Source organism: Nyctibius grandis, chromosome Z (genome assembly GCF_013368605.1).
Source record: "Nyctibius grandis isolate bNycGra1 chromosome Z, bNycGra1.pri, whole genome shotgun sequence".
NCBI lineage: Eukaryota > Metazoa > Chordata > Aves > Nyctibiiformes > Nyctibiidae > Nyctibius > Nyctibius grandis.
In genome coordinates, this window is record NC_090695.1 from 2228655 (window position 1) to 2244295 (window position 15641).

Consider the following 15641-nt stretch of genomic DNA (forward strand, 5'->3'; position numbering starts at 1 on the left):
CAGGTGTGCTTTAAGCCATGTTGCACCCTTTTCCAGGTTCTTTGCCCAAATTCAGTTAGAAATTCTGCAATGAAGCAAGTGGAAACCAAAACTGTCCAGTCTCAAAGTGTAGCCTTTCATACATCCTTCATCTCAACTATTTCAGTGTGTTTAATGAACAAGATAGTCTAGAAGCTCTGTGGAAATAGTCTATTTTCTCTGTGCTCTATGAAGCTCTAAGAAAATAGGTCTGGCTGTGTCCAGACTGGTACATGTCTTGCATCCTTGGAGACTAGTCTGGAAAACATTTGTCCCTTGGCTTGCATGTCTTGCTTTACCTGGAAAACAGTGAGATAGTATGTGAGGAGTGTGTGGAAAAGGGTGCTGAGGGTTCCCAAGGTCTAGTGTGGGGGATGAGGTAGTGCCAGGGTCTGCACCGAGACATGGGAACTGAGAAAAACCTCCTGTTCCACTGCTTTGGGCACAGTCCATGAGAGCTTGGTGTGTGACTTCTAATGACTTAGTAGGTCTGTGGAGTAGTGCTCTGTGTTGCTAATACAGAGTGCTGCTGCTCATATGTTGCATTGCCTTTGTTCTCCTTTTGCAAGAGGAAAAACAAATTTTTTCCTTCTCTATTCTTTCTTTGTGTTAGTTTTACTTTACGTTTTAGATTTTCAATAGGCTGCTTTGTTCTCTCTCTCTTGTCAGCACTGGTCTTATGGAAGCTTAAACCAGGAACATCTACCTCTGTGAGGAAAATCAGTAATTCACTGTAGTTAACAGCAATGGCCCATATGTTGGTCTGGCATCACACTAGCCCCTCCATTCATGCTACTCTTTTTTTAAGCATCAGAGGTGCAGCGCTGCGCTGTTCAACACAGCTATGAGCTGGGCAGCTCTTCCTCTAAGACCTGTAGTAGATGTGTGAATGTTCCCAAAGTTTTCTCCTTCGTAATTGCTGAGTTTTCATGCTGTGTTAACCTGTTGGGTTAAGCTATGACAGCCCTTTACAGGGAACAGCAATAGAACATTTGTCTGAGTATTGTTCTTTTTGCAGAAAGCACAGACCCAGCTGAAGCTGCCCATCGTACCTTCCCTTCAGAGGCTCATGATTTACCGCTGGGCTCACCAGGCCCTTGCTACCCCTGCTGATCACCCTCTAATGCCACTAATCTGGCAGAAATTCTTCCTCCTTTACCTTCACCGACCAGGACCACAATATGGGTGAGTCTGATCATAAGGACTCTTGCAGATTAGCAAGTTTGCACCGCAAGTGAGATTAAGTGCCACACACTAAGACTGCACCTGAAAGCAGTGCGTACCAGCAACTTCTCTGAAGAGTCAGTTTATTTGCAGAGATGCTGATTTGACACTTGCAACAAGACTTTGTTGTGCTTTTTTGTTCATTTTTAGATTACCTGTAGATGGCTGTATTGGAAGACGTTTTTTCCAGAGCGCAGCTCATGTTAACTTGCTAAGTGAAATGAAGCAGCGCTTAATAGAGGTAGCAGACTTCCACCATGCTGCCAGTAAAGCACTAAGAGTGGAGAGTCCTGCAGAGGGCAGAGACAGATCACCAGAGAAGACAAGCTGCTCACCATCTTACCTGACTTCACCAGAACTGCATAAGGAACTTGTCAGGTAAAAAAAAGCCTGCCCAGTTCAATCTTATTATTCAGTGCAACCACCTGAGCAATTACTAGAGCACAGTCTTAGCTGTGGGAGACTTGAAGGGATGTGACTCTTGGCTGACCTAGATGTGCCACAGGCACTTCTTATATGTATAGTTGTGGTCAAATCTCTTCCTCTTGATACAACTTGTTTTGTTTGAGGAGGAGCTGATTTTACTACTAAAAATAAAATGTTGATAGAGTTGTCGATCCCCTCAGGGGTGAGCTGTGCTTTTTAATTAATGGTATCCCCATTCTGGTAAAACATTTGGTTTTTAGACGTACCTGCTACTGGTATGTACGTCACTATCTATAAACATAAAATGCTACTTTGTGTGTATACATCTATTAGGCCCTGGTCTGTGACAAAATTTATGTCTGAGTAAGGTTACTTCACCAGGGAATTCACTGGGGACCACAATACATGATTCAGTTAGTGCAGTTTACCCAGTTAGCATGCTAAAGTTGATCTGTGACAAGAGTGTTCTGTGCCAGCTGGAAAGTGATACATCTGCTTAACCAAAACCTTAGCACAAGGCTGTCTTCTTGTGTTGGAGTAGGCCAAGGAGATGGGCACGGTTGCTCACTGTGGTGCAGCTGATGAACGCTCACTTTTGTAACGGGTGGTAACTTCTAAGAGCTACATCTCATGCACACTGAAAATGTAGCTAGGCTGTTCAGAAGTCCGTGGTTGTGTTACACAGAGACTTTTGGTCTGAGAAGTCTACCTTAAGAAATATTTGCAGTATTACAGTATCTGAATATTCCCAGAAACTAGTTGAAACACTTATTTGGAAAGAGTCCCTTGTTCAGGGGGTTTGGGCATATGGGATCTGAGCTTCTTTTAAGTGCTTCACCCCCGGCAATCAGTAGGTACTGTACAAGCAAAGAAGGGAGATCATAAATCCTCCTTGGTCGTTGTCATGTTTTAACCCCAGCTCTATGTAACCCCCCCAGTGTGTAGTGTTGGACTGTTGCATACTGAAGTCAGTTCTGGTTCCATCACTGCTGCACTTCGCTCAGTTTCATCAAAGTTCATTCTTGATTAATCTAGCAACAACTGTAGTAGTGATGACATATAGTGGCAGGGTTATAAAGCAATTAACATCATACAATTTAATTCATTGGCTGTTCTCGCCCAAAATCAAATCCCCTTGAAGTACGCATCGGAATTTCCCATCTTTCCACATCACCCACAGAGTGTACCCAGGTCCTTGAGCAAAAGCAATCCCACGAGTGGGTTTGCCTTTGCCCGAGGCAGGAATAACCCAGACTGTCTTCCCTAACGTATTCTTCATGTGCACTACAGGGACTTTATCCCCTTCTACAGTACATGAGAGTTTTGACCTACAACCAGCCTGCTTGGTAGATCCCCTAGCGTTAATTAACCAGGTGGCCTTTGCTAAATGTGTATCCCCATGTTTGAAGGTCCCACCACCCATTGCTCTCAGTGGAGGCTTTAACAGTCCACTGTCTCATTCGATTTTTCCAGAGGCTGGTGCATGATAGGGAATGAGAAATACCCACTCAATGCCATGTTGTATCTCTTCCCTGGTGACCTGAGGTGTCATGGGCCCACCAAGCTAGAAGTAATTCATCTTTATGTTGCCAATCCAGATCCACCTAAGCCATTTCAGTCTTTGCAGTGTGATCCACGTGTTGGTTGTTTTGATGTTCTTCAGTGGCCCAACTCTTGGGTACATGAGCATCTATGTGATGTACTTTCACAGTCAGGTTCTCTACCCGGGCAGCAATATCTTGCCACAATGCAGTAGCCCAGATGGGTTTGCCTTTGTGCTGCCAGTTCCTCTGCTTCCATTGCTGCAACCACCCCCACAGGGCATTTGCCACCATCCATTAGTCAGTATAGAGATAAAGCCTTTGGCCGCTTTTCTCATTCAGCAATGTCTAAAGCCAGCTGGATGGCTTTTACCTCTGAAACTTGACTTGATTCACCTTCTCTGCCAGCAGTTTCTGTTATTGTAAGGGACTACATACAGCCACCTTCCACCTCCGATGCTTTCCTACAATATGGCAGGACCCGTCAGTAAACAGGGCACGTTGCTTCTCATTTTCTGGTAATTTATTATACAGTGGGGACTTTCAGTGTGCATCGCCTCCTCCTCTGGCAATATACCAAAATCTTTGCCTTCTGGCCAGTCCATGATCACTACCAGGATCCCTGGACGTCTGGAGTTTCTTGTTTGAGCTCGTTGTGTGATCAGTGCAACTCACTTACTCCATGTAGCATCAGTTGCGTGATGTGTAGAGGAGACCCTCCCTTTAAACATCCAGCCCAGCACCTGCAGCCAGTGTGCCAGGAGGAGCTGTGCTTCAGTACCGACCCCTTCCAAAGCAGCTCAAACCCCTTCTTAAGCTACCAGTATCTCTTTTTCAGCTGGAGTTTGGCAGGCCTTGGATCCTCTGTATCCCCAACTCCAAAACCCTGAGGGTCAACCTCGAGTCTCCCTTGGTGCTTTCTGCCAGAGGTTCCAAGTGGGGCCATTCTCACTGGCTGCGGTGCAGAGCACATTTTTTGCATCTTGCCCTGTCCAGACTGGTGCAAGGGCTACTACATGAACTGTTTAATTTGTTCAAAGGCTTGTTGTTGCTCAGGGCACCATTTGAAATCATTCTTCTTCTGGGTCAGTTGATAGAGAGGGTTTACAATCAGACTGTAGTTTGGAATGTGCATTCTCCAAAAAAAGCACAACACCTAAGAAAGCTTGTGTTTCCTTTTTATCAGTTGATGGAGACATAGCTGTTATGTTGTTGACCGCATCCATTGGGATCTGACGACGTCCATCTTGCCATTTTATTCCTAAAAACTGGATCTCCTGTGCAGGTCCCTTGACCTTACTGTGTTCTGTGACAAAACTGGGTTTTAGAAGGATTTGGACTATTTTCTTCCCTTCATCCAGGCCACAATAGTCTACTGTTACTTTCCATTCTCCTTTAGACTTTTCCACTGGCCATATGGGGCTGTTAAAGGGTGAATGAGTCCTGCTGATCACCCCTTGGCTCTCCAGTTGATGGATCAGCTTATGGATGGGAATCGGAGCCTCGGTTGGTGTGATATTGCCGCCAGTGCACTGTTGTGGTAGCGATTGGCACCTGTTATTCTTCAACCCTCAGCAATCCCACAATGGAGAGGTCTTCTGAGAGACTGGGCAGGGTAGACAGCTGCTTCATTCCTTCCATCTCCAAGGCACCAAAAGCCCACCAGCACCCTTTTGGGTCCCTGAAATACCCTCTCCTGAGGTAGTGTATGCCAAGGATACATGGAGAATCTGGGCCAGTCACAATGGGATGTTTCTGCCACTTGTTCCAGTTAGGCTTACGTCAGCCTCCAGTAGAGTTAGCTGTTGGGATCCCTTTGTCACTCCAGAAGTACAAATGGGTTCTAGCCCTTTGTAGCTTGATGGCATTAGGGTACGCCATGCACCGGTGTCCACTAGAGCCTTATACTCCTGTGGGTCTGACGTGCCAGGCCATCAAATCCATGCAGTCTGGTAAACCCGGTTGTCCCTCTCCTCCACCTGTCTGGAGGCAGGGCCCCTCTAGTTCTGATCATAGGATTTGCTGCTCACTTCTTGTAGAAATGGATTACAAGTCCTTTCCGTAGGATCAGGAGTAAGATCAACCCTTCTGCTGTGTCTGGTGAACTGTTCACTGGAGACTGATGAAATTTTCCTGGAAGAACCCCTGTTTGTCATTGTTTTTCCTTGCAATTCACGTACCCATGCCTCTAGGGTTGAGGCAGATTTTCCATCCCACTTACTCATGTCCTCTCCATGGTCCTGCTGCTTAAAACCACAGGGTAGCCTGTGGTGTGTACCCTCTGTATCCTCTTGAGCAGAAGAACTCTTTTAATAGCTGAGATCCTGGTCCGTACAGGTGGGGTGTAGGACCTGTCCTCTTTGAGTTGCTGGAACTCCTGGAACAGTTTTTCAAATAGGTTTTCAGACTTTTCCATCAGTTTCTTGAACTTTTGGGACAGTTTTTCCACAGCTGAGACACAGGCCTGTAGGGAGGAAGACAGTCTATTCTTTGTATTGCTGGAGTTGGTCAGCCACTTCATCTACTATCAGTGCCTCTCTGTCTTTCCAGGCCAGTACTGCCAATGAGTTGGCATACAGTGATGGTGTGCTCCATACAAATTTCTGCCACATGGGTCATGTGCATTGGACTTTGTCTGGATCTGTGGGTAATTGCGTGTTGTCTGGGTCATAATAAATCCTCTCCAGCACAGCTAAGTCCCTCAGGTAATGGATACCTCTCTCCATGGTGGTCCACTTGCCTGAATGACATATAACATCTTCCTGAAGGGATGCCTTTCCTTCACACCTGACAGGATTTGCCGCCAGAGGCTGAAGACTTGTGTCCCTTTTCCAATTGCCTTGTCACTGTCCCCTTCCCTAGAAAGTAATCCAAGCTGCTTGCCTTCCCTACCCTCTAATTCCAGGCTGCTAGCCCCGTTATCCCAGCATCGGAGCAGCCAGGTGATAATGTGCTTACCTGGACGACAGCTGAAATCTTTTCACGTATCCTGCAGCTCATTTGGGGATGATTAAGTGGTTAATGATCAAGTGGTTACTTCTTGTTCAGCTGCATCACCCATCGCCGGGGGCGGAGTAGCCACAGTGCCTGTCGCCCGGGTCAGTCTCTGAGTGGTGGTGTTAAATAATTGTTTAACCCTAAACAAGACCTGTACCGCATTCAGGAGACATAGCAATAGGAACATGCTGGTTCAAGGGATATTCAGAATTCTCAAACGCTACTGTAATTAGCTTTGTGGAGACGTGGATGTCTCCTCCATACATGGTAAAAACTGTAATTATTAGTAGTCTCCAGGGGATGGCACACGAGGTACGGAGATGATGGCAATGCTGACTACAACTGCTGGATTAGTCTCACGATCGGGGTTACACAGTACAGCCAAATGATCCCCGTGATCCAGACCCCAGAGCTGATAACCAGCACAACAGGGAGCAAGTAAGGTGTTACATCTCACAGATCTAATAACTCTGAGAGCAAACAAATCAGCTCCGTGACCAGCAACTATTAACCTGATACAGTGAATACTTACAACAAATTTGTTTTAACACACTCTGGTCAGATCTGTTGTTATCTCATCCCTTTGGGCCCCATGTTGGGTGCCAAAAAAGACTGTCGTGGTTTAACCTTAGCCCATAACTAAGAACCATGCAGTCACTCACTCATTCCCCCACTTGCCCTGGTGGGATGGGGAGGAAGATTGGGGGGGAAAAAAAAAAGTAAAACTTGTGGGTTGAGATAAAGGCAGTTTAATAGAACAAAAAGAATAAAATAATAATAGAATACACAAAACAAGTGATGCACAGCACAGTTGCTCACCACCTGCTGACTGATGTCCAGCTAGTTCCCAAGCCACGATCCGCCCCCCGGCCAACTCCTCCCAGTTTATATACTGAGCATGACTTCATATGGTGTGGAATATCCCTTGGGTCAGTTTGGGTCAAACAGGACAGTCATTGAGAGAAAAAATAATCCAGAGATGCTCAGTGGGTGTAACTTGATTAATGTTTTCAGTCTTTCATTTCAAAGGAGTTCCTCACTCCAACATACAACCAGGCTGCTCTACAGCCAGGTAAATCTTATGCTCAGGAAGATTAAGACTGCCTAGACAGAGGGAAAACATTGGTAGAGTTCATCAGAGCCACTCTTGGAACTAGACTGCTTCTGTTTTTTCACCAGTGACACTGATACAGAAAACAAGAGTTGGCTAGTGGTATTTAATAGCACAGTGCAAAGGTTTAATGGTATTCTAGTTCTCCCTTGTTTTTAATCAGGAAAACTTGGATGGTATGATTATAAAAAGGATCTCCCTCAGTAGAGTGATGCCAGTTGAAAAAAAGTATATTTATGTTAAAGCACAGAGCGCTTTTAGAGCAGGCACTCTAGAGAAGTCATGGGGTGAGAAGCTGAACTTGCTCAGATGTACTCTTTTTCTTCGTTGGTCTTTTGAATGGGGTTGTCAATATGATTCCCTGACATCAGAGACACTCCCAGTCCTGGGTCATGTTTGCTAATTTGCATAAATATTTTTCTTTCAAAATTTATTCTGTTACTCTTTGTTATTGCCCTTCATATTTTTCTGGATAGCTTCTTTCCACTGCTGGTCTTTGAACTGACACGTAGTAAACTAGTCACAAAGCATCTGAAACATGTACCTTTTGAGCTGTGTCACCTTGTAGCATTATTTGTTGCCTTAACTCTAAACCCCAGAATGAGACTGCTCTGTACGACATGCTATGTATACAATTAAAGTTCACATTGATTTATTTTTTTCCTTTTTTTTTTTGTTTTTCTTCTCAGGCTTTGTAATGTTTTTGTTTTGTGGTTGGAAGAAGAGAGTTTCCAGAAAGGAGACACATACATTCCTTCTTTACCGAAGCAATACGATGCACATAGACTTGCTAAAGTCATGCAGAATCAACAGGTGAAATGCTAATGACACTGGCGATCTGGGATCCAAAATTCACTTCACTTGTTAAAATGGGACCTCTAAAGTAGTGAGAGACTTGGTGTCACTGGTCTTAATACACGTACAGCATGTATGATAACTTCATAGCTCTAACCTTTCTCCTAAAAATCCTGTGCTATCCCAAACTACTTTCCTTTATATTTGAGCGAGGACTCATGAGTAGATTTCTTGTCCGTCTTAATGAGAACACAGTCTTATTCTGTACTGTTCTGTAATTCTTTTTATGTTCTAAAATAACTTCAGAGAATTATTGAAGTTGGAATTTTAAATGACAAAAGACTGGAAGCCAAAGTCTGCTCATGTTGGTTGTCTGTAATATGTCCAGTTCAAATATAAGTTAGCAAGTGGGAGGTGTATATTATTCTGCCCAGTAAGCCTAAAAAGTTAGCATAATTAAAAAAACCTGTGAGAGGGAAGATTTTGGAAGGGCATTTCCTCATTCCTGCTCTGTTTTTATTCCTCCAGTGTATGTGACTACTGGAAATGCAGCCTGCTTTAGCCTGATTACAATTAATCATGCCATGATGTTTTAGACTGTCTTGGTTTCCTGTGTTCCTTTTTTAGGAACAGAGTTTTAATAATCTGTACCCTTTCCCTCTTATTTGTTAGAAATTATGCCACGTGTGCTTGTCAGATTACTTCTCTAAGTGTCATGAATGCTTTTCAGTGACTTACCTGTATATGTGATAAAAATTCTGCAACTTTTCTTCAGTACATTTTTTTTTTTCCCCTGGTAATAATTTTCCTATGATTTAAAACTGCTAGGTCTAGTTCTACGTGCTTTAGTTCCCCAGCTACTGGGATGGATGCACAGTATATGGTACTGACCAAAACGGGAATGATAATTTAATTCTCTTGTGCTTTAGGATTTGTGGATGGAGTATGTCAATGTTGAACTCATACACCATGAGTTTCAGGAAGCTCTAAACCTTTGGCTGCAGGTTCAGCTTGAATCACATACAACCTGTGTTTCTGCACGGCAAACAGATTTCACCAACCCTTTATCAGGTAAGAGAGAAGAATATTGTTGATGAAACTGGGCCAGAAAGAATTATTAGCATGTTGAAGCCCTGGTTTCTTTAGGAACATAACGATGTCTGTGAATAAAGGTGTTAATACAGTTTATTTTCTATGGGTACAGTATTTTGCATGAAGTTTTCATGGTGTTCTCACTAAGATGCTCATGTGAGAGGCTAACATCGATGTTTTTGGCTTAAGGTTTGCCACATCACAAAACAGCAGGTCATGTTGTGCCTAGAGCTTCATGGGTGAGCTCCCCAATGATTCTTCTACACAGAACGTGCTCCAGGCAGGCTGAATTTTCCTGAAGTTTAGATAGAGACAGCTGCAAGCAAAGGCAAAACCACTGTAACTGAAAACAGAAAGATTGTCTCTTGTTTTTTTTGTTGTTGTTTTTCCCAATGCCTTTCCCTGGAATTTTGGCACAGTCAAAGGGTTGTTCTAGCACAGAAGGGGATAATAGTCATGGCGGGTATATTAAGGTTATGGTGAGATTGGATTTTTGGGGGGCTCTTTAAAAAAAGGGGAGGGAGGGAATAGAAGGAAACTGGAATAGTTTCATAGATAAATTGGCACTGTGTGGGCAAAGGAACTGAGCTGGGAATCAGTAGGAGGAGAGAGCTGACCTGGAGAGAGGCTGTGCTTTGGGGAGGAATTGGAACTGACAAGACTGGAGGCAAAGATAAATTGTAGGGAAAGGAAGATGAAGTTGGCTTAGACTGGGTCTGCGAGCCTCTGTCAGATGAGGGGAATAAATGGGGTGATAAGAGAAAAATTGGAAGGGTGGAAGGTAGAAGTGGCTGGGGGGAACAAGGAGAGCAATGGGGCCTTGGATCCTAATGTTTGTGTGATGGAGCTGGTTGTGAAAGTTATCTGTGTGATATAAACTTTGTCAACAAAAATAGGAAGATTAATTAAGTGATTTTTTTTTTTTTTAAAAGGAAGGAATCCTGAGAAATATTTATCTGCTGCTAAAAAAGTTTCATGGAAAAAAAAAAAGGTTTTGTTCAGTTTCTCCTAAACTTTGCTTATTGACAAAATTTCCTTCTGCTTTCTTTTCTAGCCAAAGAGAGGATAATGAATAATTTGAAGAAGTTTGATACTCCCCAGCCCCCTCTTCCTCTCCAGACGATGAAAGCTCCTGTGGCAGTTATTTCCTCTGCCAGTCTAGTAAGTCAGAAAGAAGCAATTCAGCTCATGCGCAAGGACCTTAACATCTTGCAGCGACATGCCAAGTAAGACAGCTTCTTTCCTTCTGCCTCACTAGCATATCTAGCAGTGACTTTGGGTACCCTTTACAGCAGTCTCATTTGTGGTGTTGGCATAAGACTCTCAGTACTTGACTTCTGCTTCTTGTCCCATTTTTTTTCTCTTTCTTCTTGACTATCATGTTGTTATTTCAATCCTTTAACTAAGTTAAGACTACACAAGTCTGATCTAGTGACTGAGATTACATCAGCTGACATCTAAATTCTCCAGTTTCTTTTCTCCTTTGGCATACTTCTTAAAATAAAGCCTCCCTTTAGCCTAGATTTGTTGGCAATAAGTTAGTTAACTCTTTTGCACTAATGTAGTAGCTGAAGTGTGAAGCACTGGAATCCCCAAGAGAGAAATCTGATTTCTGGGACTGTTAGCTTTGTGTGTGAAAGAGACTTTCTGGTTTTGGTATTCCTCCTAAGAGAATCCAGCTGAAGTATTTTCAAACACAGCTGACGAATCTATAGCTGTTCTTGCCCAATGTAGTAATTTAATAGAAATATTATTATTAGAAAAAAATATAAATAAAGAAAAAAACCCCAAAACTCGCTAAGCCCAAGAGAGGATCTGTCTAAACAATTCCAGCAGCAATTTTAGGTGGGCTTTTTGTTGACTGAATCATCCCACAGTCCAGCTTTTTTTGGCTGTTAGAAAATTGCATTTCCTACAGAGGGTGATCTATTTAATTTCCTTCCAGGATGTCATATAGAATAATTAAAAAGAACTCATGCAGACGTGAGTAGTTTTGTTCTTGTGAACCTATTTCTTTATTGCTTTGAAGTGCTATTACTTGGAAGTTTTAACTCAGTTTCATTTAACAACCTTTCATGTTTTCTAAGAAAGTGTCACAAGTCGTTGTACAGCACATTAAATTGAAGTCTCATCTCTTGCTTATAAATTCTTAGCATTACTTTTTTCAGTAAAGATTTTGATAACTTTGTTAATAAATGCTTTTCAGAACTGCGGCTCTCTGGGAATCTCAGCATGTTGCACTCAATAGTGAAATATTGGACACAGTACCTAAGCTCTACGTCAATCGGGAAGAGCAGGTCACCCTCCATTTGGAGTGCCGGGGAACTGCTAATAAAGGCTGCCAGGGAGCAGCTCTTCTCACAATCCAGGTTAGAGACATGGTATCACTTCTGTTTCGGGGCTCTTGGGTGTGGATAATGGAAGTGAAATGAGTGAATGGTGACAAGAATGGTAGCAGCTGACCAAATAAATCCGTAATAGTTACCTGAATTACCTGATAGGTAATGCTCAAAAGGACGTGCAGATCAACAGCTGGAGAATAAGCTGTTGCATAAAGTTTGTTCTGCTCGTGGTGTCCATTCTAAACTGCTTCCCAATGTGTGAATGTGGGAATATGCCCACCGATAGGAATAAAAGCATGAAAATGTTTATAGAAATAATCCCATGTTGCTTGGTATATGAATTTCTTGATCCTCTCTAAGTTTCAGTTCTTGTGGATTATAAGCCTTACATAAAAGTCATGAATTATGTTAGTGTGTGATAATTAAATAGAAACATGACCAAGGATGTGTGCTTTGGCATGATGTACTTAAATCTGATCAAAGCTCTCAGGGGAAAACCATCTATATTCAGAGTTCTCTTACTGGGCTCTGCTTCATTTTTACAAGTAGGTGCAACATTGAAGAGTTTCAGCAAAAAATATTATTCTGAAATGAATATGTGTCTTTTTGTCATTTAGTTTGAAGGGAAACATAAAAATGAAGCAGTGAGCCAGCAGCTTCATGCTTTGCGTAAAGAAGTGAGACAACTGCAGGCAGAAGCTACGAAGCCACCTTCTCTGGGTGTTGTGGAAGCAGCAGTACATGTGGAAAATTTTATAACGTAGGTTGTTCAGACACTGTTTTAGGTAGTGATGTTTTATATTTCTTTTTCTGTATGTTAGAGTTAAATGTGGAACCTGTTTAATGCTTATCATCTTGGGTCAACAGCAGAGCTGGAGTCCTGAGACCTGTGTGTTTGTGACACAGACCTCTAAGGGAGTAACTATTCTCAGGAGGTCATTGAGCCTCAACAGGGCACACAGTGTTGTTTTCTACTTTAATTTATCGTCCTGTGTATTAGAATAGCCCTTCTAACCCTGCAAAAGCACGTTAAGTGATGACAGGGGTGCTGTGTTAAACTTTAGGAAGTGGCAAACTTGTCCCACAACTGTCTCAGCCATAGGCTAACTTATATGTTTTTAATATCTCTCTCTGTAGGTTTTTCCCTGTTATAGTGCAGGACATAGTTCTTTCATAAAGAGTTATGATTGAAGTAGCTTTTCAGTATGTGAAACAAAATTGTGCAGTGGAAGAGGACTATATAATACCACTTTTTTGGGGGAGGTGAATAAGTGGATTAGTCCAAGGCCACCTTCCTCTTGAAGGCATTTTAGAGTTCATCCCAGAAGTCCAGTTTTGCAACACCATTCTCAATCTCTTCAGATTTCTGCTGGGATTCTTTTGGTGTATTTGATTTCCTACAGAGTGTACTCACTGTATAAGTAACAATATTTGGTTACTATTTCTACACATTCATTCTTGATCATTAATCTGAAAAATTCTGTGGATGAGCTAGTTCTTTGGACTTCTATCTGTGGAATTGCATGTTCTTCAGATGTTTTAATTCAGACTCAGTGAAGATGGGGGTTTGAGCTCAATAAAAGATTTATTTGGCAATACACAATAAAAGATTTATTCTGTTTTAATTCTTTTATTGCTGAGCCTGTTAAGTAAAATGAGGTAAATTTTCTTGCAGTACAAATGTAGTTGAGATGGCCTAAGAACATGACGAACACACAATTTGAGGGAGAAATAATCTGTTGGAACTGTGAAAAATCTTTTGATGATCACTTTCTGACTCTGATTGTGGAGACTTCCTGAGGTTTGGAAGTACCCATTTCAGGCAGCAAAATTACTTGAGCTAAACCTGGGATTGTTCAGCCTGGATATGAGAAGGCTCAGGGAGTTCTTGTCGATGTATAGAAATACCTGACAGGAGGGTGCAAAGAAGATGGACCCAGGCTCTTTTCAGGGGTGCTCAGTGACAGGACAAGAAGCAATGGGCACAAACTGAGACACAGGAGGTTTCCTCTGAACATCAGGAAACACTCTTTTACTGTGAGCAGTGACACAGGCTGTCCAGAGAGGTTGTGGAGTATCCATCCTTGGAGATACTCAAAAGCCATCTAGACATAGTCCTGGGCAGCTAGCTGTAGGTGGCCCTGCTTGAGCAGGAGTGTGTTGGTCCAGATGTCCTTCAGAGGTCCCTCCCAACCTCAACCATAGTCTGATTCTGTGAAACCATGTTTGATTATCATGTAAGCCAGAAATACCCATCTCAAGGCTATATATTGGCAAAAACCCCTTCTTTATTGTCACAGATTATTTTCTATATGTAAATTTAATCTACCCTTTTTTTTTTTTGCAGGGCCTTAATAAATATCTACAAGGTGCAGCCTATGCCTGCAATTAAGAAAGTCGGAATTAGTTTGTTTTTTACATTAGTGGAGTATGTGTGTGATGACACTCAACGCAATCCTCCCACAAGGCAGTTCTTCACATCCTGCATTGAGATTCTAGGCCAAGTGAGTTTATTCTCTGACTTGTGGCTGCCTAATGTGTATCCCAATTGCCTGCTGATACTGGGGGTCTAACACATTCAGAAGCCTGAAAATCAACTTCTAGCTTCTATCCCATTTCCTTTTCAACTAATTTTGTAACATACACAGTCTTTAGGAGAGTTTAAGCTTGCATACGAGCAAAATAAAAACTATTGCTCTGAGATGCTTGCTTAGTGCTAATAAATGCTCACTGTGTTAGTTAAATGCTAAGGTAGGCTGCATTTTTGGGCAGGTAACTAAAGTTTGGGTGCTTCCAGTGAATAAAGGAGTGTTTTGGCATGTATTTTGCTGTTACTGATCACTTTCTAGCTGATCTATATCTTGTCAACATCTGTGTTTAGACACCTCTCTTCTACAGCCTTGCTGTATTCTTTGTGTAGAGAGTTAGCCAGAAGTTTGCTGGTAGAGAAGTGCTTGGTGGTGGTGGTAATGATTGCTGTGGGGAACACATTATGTGGGTGCTCTGACAAAAAGCGTTGGTCCAGGTATTTATTTTCATCTCTTAGATACATTTTGTTTCCATGTGCAGCTGACCTTAAGCGCCTCTAACAGCTGAGGTGCTGAAGAGCTCTTCATAGCCGTAGTTCTGTTTAATTTTTTCCTAATATCAGGCAGGGCTGCTGAAATCTGGATTCATTTTCTTTTGCCATCCCATCAGAAAAATTGTATTTCTAGGTGTTTTTAGACAACACGTGTGATCACAAGTGCTGTTCTTAAGTGTGATAGGGAAACATGTTTATTTTACATTATATCTTGTAGAAGAACAGTATTTAGTTGATGTTGATCTCATACAGCCTGTTGTTTTTAAGAAAACTTTCCTTTTTAAAAAAAGGACCAAAATTGTGCTTGTCTCGACAAAAAGCTCTAAGAGGTGTGTCTTCCAGCAGATTCATACTGGGCCATTTTTCTCACCATTCCCAATTTCCTCAGGTGTTCATCAGTGGGACCAAGTCAGAGTGCAAACGTCTCCTCCAGACAATTCTGCAGAATCGAAGGCTCTGTACTCTCCTTTCTCCTTATTTCACTCCTGTTGCCTCTCCCAGTGAATTTGTGGCTTTATATGAAAAAGTCGTGGTCTTTCTGAGTGAGGATAACAGTGATGTTGTCTTCATGCTGCTGACAAAGGTAAAGTACTCGTGAATACTGTGTCTGGTTTGTGGGTTGCTTTCGTGGGTGTTCTTTCACTAAAGACTGTGACTTTATGCTAAGGAGGAAAGAGATGCAGATCTGGTACTTTAAAATAACATTGACAGGTTCTGTAGATCTATGTTGCTCAACCTGAATGGTATGTGTTGTATTTAAGCTCAAGAGGGGCTGGAGGCAAAAGCAAATAGGAAGCTTAAACTACCCTATCCTAGCCCAGATGGTATCAGTATGTGCTTCTTAGGGCTTCCTCTTCAGTGCACTCTTACTCTTGAAATGAAAGCAGGCTCTGGATGTCTCAGGTGGTCTGTTTTGGGCATGACTCTGAGCTGTCCTTAGTGGCAATGATCAGCCTTGTCCCTGCTGACCTAGGTCTGAACAGGTGGCCTAGAGACTACAAAAGCTTTGCACC

The 15641-nt window shown here is 42.4% G+C and overlaps 1 protein-coding gene across 3 annotated transcripts in view; it reads left to right on the plus strand.

The window, feature by feature from the left end:
- EPG5 (ectopic P-granules 5 autophagy tethering factor) overlaps nt 1-15641 on the plus strand; it is a 67164-nt gene that overhangs the window by 31481 nt on the left and 20042 nt on the right. For all 3 annotated transcript variants that reach the window (XM_068423307.1, XM_068423308.1, XM_068423309.1), the window contains exons 22-30: nt 1037-1203; nt 1393-1620; nt 8007-8130; nt 9042-9183; nt 10259-10430; nt 11411-11573; nt 12164-12306; nt 13894-14050; nt 15017-15211. In XM_068423307.1, coding sequence (XP_068279408.1) covers nt 1037-1203; nt 1393-1620; nt 8007-8130; nt 9042-9183; nt 10259-10430; nt 11411-11573; nt 12164-12306; nt 13894-14050; nt 15017-15211 — 1491 coding nt within the window. The remainder of the gene's footprint in view (nt 1-1036; nt 1204-1392; nt 1621-8006; nt 8131-9041; nt 9184-10258; nt 10431-11410; nt 11574-12163; nt 12307-13893; nt 14051-15016; nt 15212-15641) is intronic.